The sequence below is a fragment of the Poecilia reticulata genome, linkage group LG6, assembly GCF_000633615.1.
Source record: "Poecilia reticulata strain Guanapo linkage group LG6, Guppy_female_1.0+MT, whole genome shotgun sequence".
Taxonomy (NCBI): Eukaryota; Metazoa; Chordata; class Actinopteri; order Cyprinodontiformes; family Poeciliidae; genus Poecilia; species Poecilia reticulata.
In genome coordinates this window covers 414,797-429,571 of record NC_024336.1, presented here as the reverse complement: position 1 = coordinate 429,571, position 14,775 = coordinate 414,797, and the positions used below count along the sequence as shown (strand labels likewise).

The following is a 14,775-nucleotide window of genomic DNA, read 5'->3' as shown; positions in this document are numbered from 1 at the left end:
AAAAGTTGATTATTGTCCCATGATGTCCCATCAAATTATTGTGAGTTAAGCCTGGACCAATTTAATTCTTAACTCACAATTCAGTGGATTTCCCTTCAAAACTGTTTGGTTTTGACCTTTGACATCATGTGTTTCAGGATGTTTGTGGTGCAGCAGGTTCCTGACAGTAACTTGGTTCTGGTTGTGACACAAGCCTCCTGTGACTGCTCCCGTCAGTTTGGACCCATCCTGCTGCAGCCAAAGGAAATTAAATATATCCTTCTACTGTTCAACAAAATGTCTCCCAACTAAATGCATACATTCTGTTCAGGTCTTGGAAAAAGAAAAAAAAATTAAATAACAGAAGTCTCTACCATCTTGTCAGTAGCTGCTGCTGTACCCAGAGATCTGCTCAGCACCGGCCCTGTGTGTGTGTGCATATCTGTCCTTAATATCTGTAAACATAATGCAACTGTGAAGTGCAACAGGATGAAATCTCAGAAGGTGCGAAGGCGTCCACAGTCCTGCCACTCCTACCACCCAAAGGTCAGCGCTAAGAATGAACATTTTAATGTYGTTGCAGGATTATATTTTTAAGTGCTGAGCAACTATGTAGGTAAAATCTGGGCATGTTTTAGCTAATTTTTTTTTWACAAAATGTCAAAATGTGTGATTGGTCCACCAGGAGGATGCTAAGGACTGTGGAGGAGCATCTGCCATCTCCATGTCCCTTCGTCTCTTTGCTGCATCTCTGTTTTTCYCRGTKCTCCTTCTCCAGTTAACATAAACCAGGGAAAAAAGAACCCATCCACCACCRGAAGACAAGAAAACAGTTWSAAACAAGCATTCTGTTTTTCTCTGCTACCGGTATATAGGACTATTTAATTTTTTATTTGTAATATTTTTTGCTTAATTCAATTTAGAATATTTTCTGAAATAAGTAATATCGGATMAAAAATATATAGAAGCAGAAACAGCAACCGAGTCTCCTGAGCTGACTCGTTGCGGGGGAAGTTGTTGCCTCCTGCTGGTCAGGTTTAAGAAGTGCAGCTTCAGCGTGCAGGTATATTGCCATTGTACTAAGAGATGTAGCATTCTTGTAGCTTTTTCATACAGAAATGTTGTGTATGCGTTGAGATTCATTGTAAAAAAAAGATCTTTGTCGAAAATAAAGATGCACTTTTAAACATGTTTTCAAAAGTTTAGTTTGTCAGAGGTTACCAGGAACACACCACTGCAAAAGTCTCTAGTCATGATTYATTTCCTTTTGCTTTTCTTTGTAACCTTTTTAAATATTACAAAGCTTTCTAAAAGTCTTTTAAAGTTCTATTTATTTGTTAGAATTTGTTTTTATTAATTCATGAAACACTCAGGACCCAAAACACAACGGAGTATCAATGTATCAGCATATACCTGTGGACTTCCTTGAGTTGAACCTATAAAAAATGCCAACAGAGCTATTGACAGAAAAAGCTATTTTAGCACCAACAGGATGAGTCAGAAATAATCTCATAGTTGCTAGCTGTAAACTCAGCTAGCAACTACGGCATTAAATTACCTAGTAGGTCCTGTGTTTGCTGGAGTTTCTTTCAACCTTAACTGATATTTTGAGACAGTMATTAATATATATTATATTAAAGGCTGGATTGCAGTGATAACAGGATGTTATGTAAATTGTGAAGGGATTAGCAACCCAATGAAGGGTACTGTCAAGTGACACTGTGGCCATCTCTCCCATAATCAAAGTCTCTCCAAGTAGTGAGATTTTTTGTAGCTGCAATAATTCAAAAGCACAACTCTGCTGATTCCATGGTCAACCATGGTCTGAGGATGTAACTGTATCTGAGATGCTACAAAAAGAATACGTCTGAACAAGGTCAGAGTCAGAAAACTTTTCCATTTCCAACCACATCGATGCGTCCTCAACACAATCACATTTACAAGTTGCAGATGACATTAGAGATAGCCAAGATAGAATGACTAAACTTAACTAAAACAAAGTTAAGTTCTGGTTAACCTTATTAACCAAAACAAGGTTAACAAAATTGCGTCACACCTTGAAAACCACTGAAACTACAGACAACACAGAATAAAGCAGGTTTCTTCTGCTAAGCAGAATGTGGTGTGACTGTTCTACCTGAAAGTAAAGTCTACAGGCACATGTGACTGTCTTTTATGACTTAGTAAAACATGCTTAATTTCAGAAAACCAAACTTTATTCTTTTTATTTTGCAACAGTGGTCTACAAAAAAAAAAACCTTCTCAGTCATTATCGCAGAGTTTATATAATTAAAATATCCTTATGGTAAGTCCAAGCTGAGGTAAAATGCAAATGAAAATTGCTGTGTTGTGAAGCAGAACGGTCAGACGAGTTGTTCCAGGTAAATTAAAAAACATCTGATTTATTTCTAAAAACATTTCAGCCTTGTTTGGCCGCATAAACATTCCTCAAGTCGAGTATTTCTTCCTCGTTATGAGGAGGACAGACATTTTGTAAAAGAATAAATAAAGAAATCATCATGTTCTCTCTGTTCTGTCCCGGCGTAGTTAAATGTGGCAGAATCTAGAGACGRGRAATCTTAAGGCGCTGTAGAGAATATTCCTCTCTGAAGAGAAATAGTTTACAGTTAGTTGACAGTTAGCTCCACAGCTCTCTGATTAGCCTAGGCTAATATATATATATATATATATATGATCCAATCTGAACAGTTGCCAGTGGGGGACCACACAGTCAGGCAGAGAGAAACAGAGTCAGCGGCTTCATGTATTTCTGTCCAGCTGGTTGAGTTTTCTCCAGGTTCCTCATATCCTACACTGCCTGCTGTCTGTCCTGGGTTGGGTCTGTCTCCTCCGCCTCCCCTCCTCTCTGCTGGTTCCAGTCCCTGAGGCCATCTGGAAGGCTCGTGTCTTCCTCAAAGCTCCCCGTCCCCTCCACAAACTCCTCGTAGGTTGACTTCTCCTGGAATGGCCGAGGACCCAGCAGCTCTACCATGTCTGCTTTGTCTAGAACCTCCTTCTCAAGCAAGCGCTTCCCCACCTGAGGATAACACAGAGGATGAACATAAATTAGCTCAATTCAATAAATCCACCCGCCTGTGGGAATCTAGAAATTTCAGCATGACGACAAAGACAGTCTCTGTATCAATCCTACCCACAAACATCTACACCGGGTAGCCAACTATCATATAAACTGGCAGGTTTAATGACAGGCAGCACTGAAGATGGGAACATTTAAACCCAGTGGTTCAGTCTCACTTAGAGCTGCTCATTAAGATATTATATTCAAAATCAAACCAGGTAAGAACAAAGTAACAATATCTTTCTAAGCATTRGAACCCCTTTGGTGGAAAAATCTAAACTTTTCCAATGTCTTTCAACAGCTAGTATTTATGTCAGAGTTTACCCCAGTGTACTATAAGCCTGGTAACCCACCAGGCTTTACTCTCCCTCACAGACCACTTGTGAGGGAGAGTAAAAACTCCTCCAGACTAGCAGCAGCAGCAATTAACAAACACCTAATGGAATTTTGCATCAGTCAAGCTCATCTTATGAACTACCTGTCAGTCAAATACTCATAACAGTTGTAAAAAGAATCATGAAGGCGCTTCATTGTGACAACATGATGAAGGTGCAGTGTCATTAAGAGTATCAGCTTCTTAAAGAGACAGAGGCCCAATTTCAAGGTGCCAAACTGTGAAGTCAAATTTCTTCTAAGTTATGTTTCAGAATCAGAAGAATTTATTGGCATTGTTAGAAAGACAACGAAATTGCCGTTTCAGTTTGATATATACAGTTAACTGAAGTTAACACAGTAACCTGATAGATATAATATGACACTATGTGCCTAAAAATACATAATACTACCTCTTTAAACATAGGGAACAACCCTGAACTCCCTCCTGTTCCCTGTGCCACCTGATAAACATCTCACATAAAAGTTCTCGCCTTGTCCACTTGGTCCCTCTTGTTGGTGATCAGCTGCAGGGTGCGCTCATACGCTCGATCCACCAGTCCTCTGACCTCCTCATCAATGAGCTCAGCTGTCGCCTCGCTGTAAGGCTTCTCCAGGACCATCTCACCCTGCCGGGGCAGGTCAAATGACACCTGCCCCACCTTGTCACTCATCCCAAACTGCACCACCTGAACATCAGCAAACAGAGAGAAGTGTCACAACTCAACAAAGAGTCCCCTTCCTCCATATTACTTGGACCCAGCAAGTGTGTGTGCGTGCGTGTGTGTATGTGTGTGCATGTGTGTACCTGCGCATAGGCCGACTGTGTGACCTTCTTCAAATCATCCTGAGCTCCGGTGGTTATCCGGCCAAAGAAGACCTGCTCGGCCACACGCCCTCCCAGCATCATGCACATCCTGTCAAACAGCTGCTCTCTGGTGTAGAGGTACTGCTCTCTGGGCAGGTACTGAGCGTAACCCAAACCCTTCCCGCGTGGAATGATGGACACCTGAAAACAAGGCAAGGCTCATGTAACTGGACAGTAGCAATGCATTGTACTGCAGTAGCAATAATGCTACTGCAGTACAATGYATACGTTACATTGTAYTGCATTGTRCACATTGCAATACATTACATTACTGCAATGTATTTACATTGCAGTAGCAGCAACTGTCCAGTTACATGAGGCACTCTCAATTGTTTTGTCTTGGAATTGGAATATTGTGAAAATCATCTAGCCATAGACAGACCTACAACACAAAACATGTGTTCTACACCAATGTTTGCAAAACTACACCAGGGATTCATGACAATCTCCTGTGCAAAGTAAAAGATTTTAATGTGAATTTGAGGCTTTCCTTGTGAAAGACATTCTTCCATATCATAGGAATGACCCAGAACAAACTCTGCTACTCTTTTATATCTGTTCCATCAGACAAAAACTAAACACCCTCTCACCCCAGATATCTTTGCCCCTTCGCCAAAACCTCCAGCTCTACTTGATGGAGAGAACCCACAACKTCCTCCTCCACTGGTTTGGTTCCTGAATACACGCATGTCCAACTGTTGCTGTCCAGGAGGTCATGGCATGCTTTCATTTTTCTAAATAGAAAACTTTGTATAATTACTAAAACCCATTAGCTGATGATCAGGTGCAGCCATTTCCAGGAGTACACCACTTCCAAGTGGTGTACTGACAATCACCTCACAATTATTTGGTTGCCAGACCACCTGAGCTGCAACTGGACTTGCAAAACAGAAACTAGGTCAATGTCTTTAAAGAGCATTACAAGAACCAATATCAGCTCCTATTTTTAGCATGAAATTAAGTTTTGGGGTGGTTTATGTTTATTGCTGTCCGTTTATTTGGAAGCCAACAGTTTTAAGAGTTCTTCTCTAACCCATACAAAAATCCCATTCTTTCTAAGACCTAGTGTTCGTGTACATGTGTGTTGAAACACCAAAGAATACCGCCTTAAATGCAGCAAGTGGTCCATCAGATTTATTGTTAGTAACATTATAGTAGACTGCCTGGTAAATAGACTGGATTTATCCAATATTTTTCTAGCCATAGCATCCATTTTAAGTGCTTTCCGCCATGGCTACACAGAGAAACTGATTTTCTAATGACTAGATGAACAGCATCACTCTTGCATTGCTGGATGATGATTCTGCTGGTTTTATTTTCTTTCTGGTTAATTATTGAGTTCAGTTTGGTTTCTATAACAGTCTGTACTTACTCTGAATAGACATTTCTGACAAACTCCTCAGTCTACATTTAATATTGGCATGTAATGTGAAGTTGATTTTGTTGCCATGTTCAGACTCCATACTTTGAGCAGCGGGTCGGCGTGCTGTAGAAACCAGCCCACGATGGCGTGGCCGGCTTCATGGTATGCCACCGTCTTCTTCTCCATCGGCTGCAGGACCTGAGTCTTCTTCTCCAGGCCTGAACACAGGCAGATAATGTGAAACATGAATATAAAATATACTGTATAGTAAATGTTCTTTTCAGTCCATCTGTTAGCCATTTCTATTTTATGTCATAAGACACAGGATTTTCACTTGCAATGTGAAAAAAAAAGCCAGCAATGCAGCTAAAATTGATGACTAACCTCCGATGACACGGTCGATCGCCTGCTCAAAGTGCTTTGGGTTGACGGCGGGGCTCAGGTGCCTGGCAGCTATCAAAGCTGCTTCATTACACACATTAGCAATGTCAGCACCTGATTCATTGACAAAAAGAAATACCAAACAGCATCATAGTCTGGATTGAATATATCAGTCTATTTGTCAATAATGTTGATGAATGCAATTTCTATATAATTGTCTTTAACATTTAGAGATTTACTTCACAGCTATCGCAAAGTAGTTMAATTTCATCTGTCATGAAAAAGCTCAAGGACAACAAAATCATAGCTTCACATAAATCAAGTAGATGTTACACACCAGTGAATCCTGGTGTGGCAGCTGCCATTTTCCTTGCTAGTGCGTCCTTATCCAGACTGGGATCCAGTTTGATTGGTCGCAGGTGAACTTTGAAGATGGAAGCCCTGCCTTTGATGTCTGGAGGACCTGAGAGGAGGAGGGAAAAAAACCATGAGTGATGTACATCAAGTATTTGTACATGAGCACTCTGGTCTTCCAAACACATGTCCTCTGAGGCAGACAAGCTGATGTCCACCTTGAATATTTTCAGTGATCTGGTTTTACAGGTCAGCTTTCCATAAAATCCTGATGTTTAACCAGATTCCCACACAAACTGTGAGCTGCAGTAAACATAAAGACTGAGTGTACCAATGTAAATCTGTCTATCAAAGCGTCCTGGTCTCATCAGAGCGGGGTCCAGGATATCCGGCCTATTGGTTCCAGCGAGGACCACTACATTAGTGGCTGTGTTAAAACCTGAGAAACAGAAGAACAAAATTAAAAAAAAGAGAGAAAAAAAATGCAGCAGGCTCAAAAACAGAATGTGGTTGTACCGTCCATCTCCACCAGCAGCTGGTTTAATGTGTTCTCCTGTTCACTCTGACCCCCAAAGTTTCCTCCTCCTCTCTTCCTCCCCACAGCATCAATCTCATCAATGAAGAGGATGCATGGCGCATTTTTCCTCGCCATGGCAAACATGTCCCTCACCTTCACAGAAGCCGTGTTAGTTCAACTCTCATTTCCTGAGAAGCACTGAACTGGATGACAGTGGGGCCTATTCCACTCACCCTGGCTGGACCGACCCCGACAAACATCTCCAGGAACTCGGAGCCATTGACCGTGATGAAGGGGACATTGGCCTCTCCTGCTGTGGCTTTGGCCAGCAGAGTCTTTCCTGTGCCAGGAGGTCCAGACAGAACGGCACCCTRCAAAAACACACTCATCAACCGACTGTCACCYGAAGAACGAGGACGGGGGACTTCCCTTCTGACAGGCCTGGCTGCTCTCACCTTGGGGATCTTGGCTCCCAGGTCCTGGTACTGCTGTGGGTTTTTCAGAAAGTTCACAAACTCCAGGATCTCCAGCTTTGCTTCCTCACAGCCAGCCACATCCTTGAACTTGACATCTATGTTGTCCTTCATCATCTTGGCTGTCGACTCACTCATGCTGAAGGGGCTCCTTCCTCCACCAAYGCCTCCTCCTATTGGTCCACGCCGCAGTGTGAACAGCAGAAAGCCAATCAGCAACAGAGTAGGAATCATGCTCATCAAGAAGGAGCTGTAAGGATGCAAGAAAAAAATCTACTGAAATATATTGTAACATTTCAATGCAGCAATATAAAACCTAAGAATAATAATATCGTTCAAGTGACTAAAACATTCAGAGATGGTGCAGAAACGTCAACAGACCTGTTTATTGCTCAGCTGATTCACCAATACGCAGAATATAAAGCAACTTTGTTGGAAAGCCAAATGTAATCATGTGGCTTAGCAACCAGCTTATGAACTTCTCTTACACTAAAAGCCCTGGATGAACGAGCTTTTTCTATATTTTTGCATGTGGATGGAATCAGATAAATCTTGAATTTACTTTCACAATAAGTTGTTCCAAACTTTGCAATGACCACCAGTGCTGATATCAAATCGATACATTTATGTATCGATTTGATATTGATACATAAATGAAGATTAAAATTTTGGCAAATCTGTATTTGTTTTTTGTACTTCCTGTGATGTTAACCCACCAAAGAACAACCATCTTGTCCGACAAGCGTATTTTACAACTTATATTTATTTTGACTTGAAATTCAGATTAACTCATAGAAGGAATAACTGAAATAAAAGCCAGTTTTACAGATATTTCCAGGTGGGCATGCTGATGTGAACCGTTACCTCTACAGCCCAGTGTGCTTCAAACTTAATGAGTCATCTTTTTTTTTTATATTGACCAAATAAATTGTGATTCTTATTTTTTCCTCCRTAGTGAAGATCAAACTCTGTTCTTTGGGTGTTGAAGGATTAAACTCACCCGTCACTCTCAGAGCTGTAGATGACAGCGGCCCGGTGTGATGGCTCCAGGCCCAGTTCCATGTGTGCAGCCTCAAGATTCCTTTCAAATGTATCAACGCTGCCGATGTTGAACCACACGTAACTCTGAGGAACACAGAAAGGACTGAATGTAATGGTCTGAAACAGAAGCAGGTTAACTAGAAAATGACTGTTCAATGCTAAATCAAAGGAATTGATAATAACTACTTTTATGTATTTGTTTTGCTGTGTTGCAACAACCATTGATATCATCATCCCCTCACCCCCTCAGCATCCGCTCCTGGTACCAGGATGACTCTGACGAACTGTTTGTTAACCACCTCCAACCGCTCCACCAGGCCTCTGCCCAGGTAGCGGTGCACAAAGTCCTTCCAGCTGATCTCTCGGCCCGTGTCTCGGAAGTAGAAGTAGAACARCGCTGAGCTGACTCCAGCAGCAGTAAGCATCATGTAGCGGAAATCCTTCTCATCCCAGGGGAAGTCACCCTGAAAACAGACACATCCAGCACCAAATAAAGATGATCTGAGGCTATTATTGGCACTGGGCAAAAATAAAATAACCCACAAGACACACATCGTTTGACATCTTACAGTTTTCCCACTAGATTCTGTTGAGACACTTTACCAAGGTTAAGAAAGAGTCACGCTGTTTGACAAAGGTCCATAGTAAAGAGTTACATGTTTGATTCTGTTAGACACTAAGGTCCATTTCTCACGAAAAAGAAACGTTTTCTCAGGCCACAGAGACCTGGTGTGATTTCAGGGAGTGTCTTCAGTCCATATAATCAGCTACCCTCCTCCTCCTCCTCAGACGCTGCACAGACTTTTTTAGAAACTCTTCTCGAATGTAATGGTTAAAGCGTCTCCTTTCAGCGCTGAAAGTGAATAAAAGAAGTAAAGTCTGAATGCTTTTCTTGGCTGATTTTATGCTCCATGTGTCAATACAAATTATGATTCATTGATCGGGATTTCCATTCCCAACAATTCCAAAGCAAAACATCTTTTTTTTAAGATGCAGAAGGGAAGACTTGTGCAGGTGCTACTTCATCTGTATAAAATGACCCTCACGCTACTCTTAACCAACAGGGAGAAACTCTGCAATCACCTGCACCACCAGCAGTTAGCTTATTTTTATAATTTTCTACATTTTATCAAAAGGATAGAACAATCTGCAAAGTTTACAAATATTATCATTTACTGTTGGATCTTCATGGCTTAATTTTTCCTGACAAACCTTCTGCATCCGACTCCACCAGTCTTTCCTTCCACCTCCTCTCTTGCCTCCTCCTGGTCGTCCTCCTCCGCCTCCTGCTGGTGCTCCTCCTTTTCCATCTGAAATGCCGACAAGAAGATTTATTGCACCACTAAGAGRCACTTCTTTCCATGATGATGATTGGAAATACTAAAATATAAGAGCCTACAAATATTTCACTGCAAACTCTCCTTTGTGTTATAATATAGCTATACAGGTCCTTCTCAAAAAATTAGCATATTGTGATAAAGTTCATTATTTTCCATAATGCAATGATAAAAATTAAACTGTCATATATTTTAGATTCATTGCACACCAACTGAAATATTTTAGGTCTTTTATTGTTTTAATACTGATGATTTAGGCATACAACTCATGAAAACCCAAAATCCCCGTCTCAAAAAATTTGCATATTTCATCTGACCAATAAAAAAAAGTGTTTTAATACCAAAAATGTCAACCTTCAAATAATTATGTTCAGTTATGCACTCAATGCTTGGTCAGGAATCATTTTGCAGCCTTCAATATGGCGTGGCATGGAGGCAATCAGCCTGTGGCACTGCTGAGGTGTTATGGAGGCCCACTATCAAAGCTTGAAGCTTCGTTGATAGTGGGCTACTCATCCAGAGTTTTGGGTCTTGCGTCTCTCAACTTTCTCTTCACATTAACCCACAGATTCTCTATGGGATTCAGGTCAGGAGAGTTGGCAGGCCAATTAAGCACAGTAATACCATGGTCAGTAATACCATGGTCAGTGGTTTTGGCACTGTGAGCAGGTGCCAGGTTGTGCTGAAAAATGAAATCTTCATCTCCATAAAGTTTTTCAGCAGATGAAAGCATGAAGTGCTCCAAAATCTCCTGATAGCTGCTGCATTGACCCTGTCCTTGATCAAACACAGTGGACCAACACCAGCAGCTGACATGGCTCCCCAGACCATCACTGACTCTGGGTACTTGACACTGGACTTCTGGCGTTTTGGCATTTTCTTCTCCCCAGTCGTCCTCCAGACTCTGGCACCTTGATTTCCGAATGACATGCAAAATTTGCTTTCATCCGAAAAAAGTACTTTGGACCACTGAGCAACAGTCCAGTGCTGCTTCTCTGTAGCCCAGGTCAGGCGCTTCTGCCGCTGTTTGTGGTTCAAAAGTGGCTTGACCTTTGACCTGGGGAATGCAGCACTTGTAGCTCATTTCCTGCACATGCCTGTGTACGGTGGCTCTGGATGTTTCTACTCCAGACTCGGTCCACTGCTTCCGCAGGTCCCCCAAGGTCTGGAATCCGTCCTTCTCCACAATCTTCCTCAGGGTCCGGTCACCTCTTCTCATTGTGCAGCATTTTCTGCCACATTTTTTTCCTTCCCACTGAGGTGCCTTGATACAGCTCTCTGGGAACAGCCTATTCGTTCAGAAATTTATTTCTGTGTCTTACCCTCTTGCTTGAGGGTGTCAATGATGGCCTTCTGGACAGCAGTCAGGTCAGCAGTCTTACCCATGATTGCGGTTTTGAGTAATGAACCAGGCTGGGAGTTTTTAAAAGCCTCAGGAATCTTTTGCAGGTGTTTAGAGTTACTTTGTTGATTCAGATGATCAGGTTAATTACTCGTTCAGAGAACCTTTTCATGATATGCTAATTTTTTTGTGACAGGGATTTGGGGTTTTCATGAGCTGTATGCCAAAATCATCGGTATTAAAACAATAAAAGACCTGAAATATTTCAGTTGGTGTTCAATGAATCTAAAATATATGACAGTTTAATTTTTATCATTACATTATGGAAAATAATTAACTTTATCACAATATGCTAATTTTTTGAGAAGGACCTGTATATATATCTTTAAGAAACTTCTACTCTTTCTGTAATTCCGCCTTCAGGAAGTCATCACAACATGGCTCCTCTATTAACCCTTTAACAAAAATGTTTCCTAGTGTTGCTCTGAGAAGTAGCTCCTATAATGAGCTCAGCAGGAGAGCAGTTCTATCAGATGTCTGCCAATTGCTGCTGGCTAATCTGAAGGAGCAAAATGGTTGCCATGGGAGATTAAAGGATCACCAAAAGGATCAAACATGCATGAAAGAATCGAGGCGACATTCCAGGTATGTTTTTGATGAGGGAATAACATAACACGAAGCTCAAAAAAAGTCAATTTTACATAATATGATGAGCAATCTGCTCCCGGTTTGTTTCAGTGATTTTGTTTGACAAGGAGTATTAGTAAAAAAAAAATGAAAAGATGCTATGTAACAGGCTCTCGAGTTAATTTCCATCTGCAGACCCTCATTCACACAACTTTACATTAAAAAAAAAAACATAAAACTTTGCGATCTATGCTATTTACAGAAAAGGGTTTTTATAAATACCAATAAAAGACAATTAAAACATAAAAACCTGTTACCCTATACCCATCCCACACCCTTCTGACATCATCTAAATCTTTTAGATTATAATCTAAAAGAATCTAAACTTGCAAATTTCATTAAGTTTGACTGAAATTTGCATTTGGATGTATCCAGGAGAATGGTGGCCTGAAAATTAAATTGTCTTACTTTGGTTGTGGAATGGACAGAGCAGACTAATGACAGTGAGAACAGGTCTCTCAAAGGTCCAACTCAACACTCAGAAAAATGAGTASACTCAAAAGTCGGATTTATGCAAGTTATTMAATTCAGTAGTTTTCATARTAAAAATTGTTTTGCATATAAAAGTAATAAAAAGCTTTACAAAAAGTTTCAAATAAAAATCGAGCAGATGATCATATCCAGCAGCTCTCACCTTTTGGCTCGGTGGAATAGACACGTCGCTTAGCTAACCAGGCTCTTTGACGAGACAAGAAATTAGCTTGACTTTGACTGAAAAAACTACAGTCCTGAAAAAAAAAAGACAACATCAGAACACAGCAGATACAAGACTCTACCACCAGGAACCACAAAGACTCCGATAGAAGCACCTCAAGAGTTTACACAGTTTGAGGAAAGGATATATTTGTTTTGGTTGGGATTTTGCCTTGATTGCAGCACTAATCTGCTGTGTCATTGTTTTAATAACCTTCAGCAACCTTTATTCTAATTTATAATTGCTTAAATGTTTTCATCCAAAAAAAAGTTAGGATAAGTTCTGGACTCTCCAGAGGCCAGGGGTGGGCAACTCCAGGCCTCGAGGGCCGGTCTCCTGCAACTTTTAGATGCGTCTCAACTTCGACACACCTGAGTCAAATAATGAGGTCATTAGCAGGACTCTGGAGAACCTGACTGCACTTAAGAGGTGATTCAGCTGTTGGTTTCAAGTGTGTTGGACCAGGGAGACATCCAAGAGTTGCAGGACACTGGCCCTCCAGGACCAGGATTGCCCACCCCTAGGCTAAGCTAAGTCCAAAATATTGTTCGCTGTTCTCCCAGAACAATTCTTTGATAGAGTCTAATAACCCTTAATGTCACTGATCAGCAGAGAAGCAAAATGGATGTTAAGTATATTCAGTGAGCTTTGCTCTGTATAGTGATTATTAATTCACCTTTCTGGCATTAACCTGTTTCAATTAACAGGACAGAAACTATCTCACCCATCCTTGTTTTCTTTTTTTTCTGCTGTTTTTTTGTGAGGACTAACCTTTTAACCCTTCTGTGACACAGCTTCTCCACGAGACAGGATCTATCTATAAAGCCATTTAAATCAACTACTTTATTTTATTTATATAGCGACAAATAAAACTGTCAAACAAATGTAACCTCAACGCTCTTTAGAAAAGAGCACTGAGGTTACAACCTTTAAGTTTGTAACTTAAAGGTTGTAACCTTTAAGTTTATATACAGAACACAGATAAACAGTTTCAAAGTTAGATATATTATCATTTGATTCTAGTAATTAAACAATGCTTTAAAGTTCAGTCTATTATCGAACTGAACTTCAATTATAAGTTCAGTTCATGCTGAACTTATTATTCAGCTGTTTCACAGCATGAGGCTGCATCTCTGAGTGGCTGATGTAATGTTTCCACCATACTTCGATCCTAATCACAGCAAACTTGACGTCCTCAAAAACTACATTTAGTTGATATTTTAAGCGGGACCCCATGAAAGGTGGTCTGAGAGGTAAATGGTTGTAGAATCTTCGTATGTATTTTCACAATACTACTGACGTTTCTCAAATAAAAARAACTGCTTAATGTAAYCTCTAATTATTGTAACACAACCCACTTCACGTTTGAGCATTCTCTATATGTTAGATTTTAAACTAACTGCTTAAAGGTTGTCTCGGTTTTGTAAATGCAGCGGAATAGCCCTTTAGTGCCGAATATGAAGCTGCTAATCGGATGTCGTCTTCAGCCTCGTTTTAAAACCTTTGATCAAAACCTGAAACGGCTAAATCCAGAACAAAGCATCAGTTTTTGATATTATAATCGAGTAGATATGAAAACTAAATATTAACTGTTGATTAAACACGTGAAGTGAAAACTTGAGCTTAAAAAAATACAGCTGAGGTCGAATCGTAGAACAAGATACAAATGCTTTTAGATAACCTGCTAAATCTAGCCTAATATTCAATTTAGGAATGTTGTTCTTACGCAACATTATGTTTCGATTAAGCTGTGTTACAGTAAAATGTGTCCATTTAACTCTTGAAGTGTCCCTGAAGGGATCACACTGGTGCTTACAGCAGAGAATGGGAAACAGTCAGCAGTTACCTACCCGAACCGCGAGGCTTCCTGAACCCAGTGTGCGTCCTCGGGCTCCTCCGGCCCGGCAGAGAGGCAAAACAGCCGCCGAGAGAAGTCTCAGCATCTGAGACATCCTTTCTGTGGCCCCRGAAAAGATTCTAGCTTTCAGAAATTACAGTATTCTGTTTTGCTACGTTACCTCCAACACTCTAGCGCCAACATGTTGTGCTTACAAGTGAGGTTTGGTAAGAAATGTCAACAGGAGGATGATCGAAGCCCAATAAAGACTTTCTCTTTCAATGCCTGTGAAAAAATATTTGCAATCGGTAACAGAGTTAATCGGTAACAAATATACATATTTGCATCTAAATTATATATAAACTGAAGAATTTTCCCCAAAAAAATTAATAGTGTCTACAGATTAATATATTTTAAGCTGGTTTTATGTATTTATTATCGCTTTATTACA

The 14,775-nt window shown here is 40.6% G+C and overlaps 2 protein-coding genes across 3 annotated transcripts in view; one reads left to right on the top strand and one right to left on the bottom strand.

Moving 5' to 3' along the window:
- The window catches only part of LOC103465652 (voltage-dependent calcium channel subunit alpha-2/delta-4-like), a 60,050-nt gene extending 58,880 nt beyond the window's left edge, over positions 1 to 1,170 (top strand). The window contains 3 exon segments of the mRNA XM_017305137.1: positions 138 to 253; positions 443 to 525; positions 665 to 1,170. Coding sequence (XP_017160626.1) covers positions 138 to 253; positions 443 to 525; positions 665 to 766 — 301 coding nt within the window. The 3' untranslated portion in view covers positions 767 to 1,170.
- A 686-nt stretch (positions 1,171 to 1,856) lies between these two features.
- afg3l1 (AFG3-like AAA ATPase 1) lies at positions 1,857 to 14,588 on the bottom strand. Of its 2 annotated transcripts, none has more exons than XM_008410672.2 (15): positions 14,338 to 14,587; positions 12,428 to 12,521; positions 9,640 to 9,737; positions 8,670 to 8,891; positions 8,387 to 8,511; positions 7,369 to 7,636; positions 7,147 to 7,284; positions 6,913 to 7,066; positions 6,728 to 6,835; positions 6,380 to 6,505; positions 6,046 to 6,156; positions 5,764 to 5,879; positions 4,239 to 4,439; positions 3,925 to 4,119; positions 1,857 to 3,016 (listed from the first exon to the last, which is right to left on the bottom strand). In XM_008410672.2, exons 1-15 carry the CDS (start codon positions 14,437 to 14,439, stop codon positions 2,789 to 2,791), a joined length of 2,286 nt encoding a protein of 761 aa, XP_008408894.1. In that variant the 5' UTR covers positions 14,440 to 14,587; the 3' UTR covers positions 1,857 to 2,788. The 2 variants fall into 2 exon arrangements, with proteins under 2 accessions (XP_008408894.1, XP_008408895.1); XM_008410673.2 differs by having other exon boundaries at positions 2,890 to 3,016; positions 3,911 to 4,119; positions 14,338 to 14,588.
- Between the last annotated feature and the right edge of the window lie 187 nt (positions 14,589 to 14,775).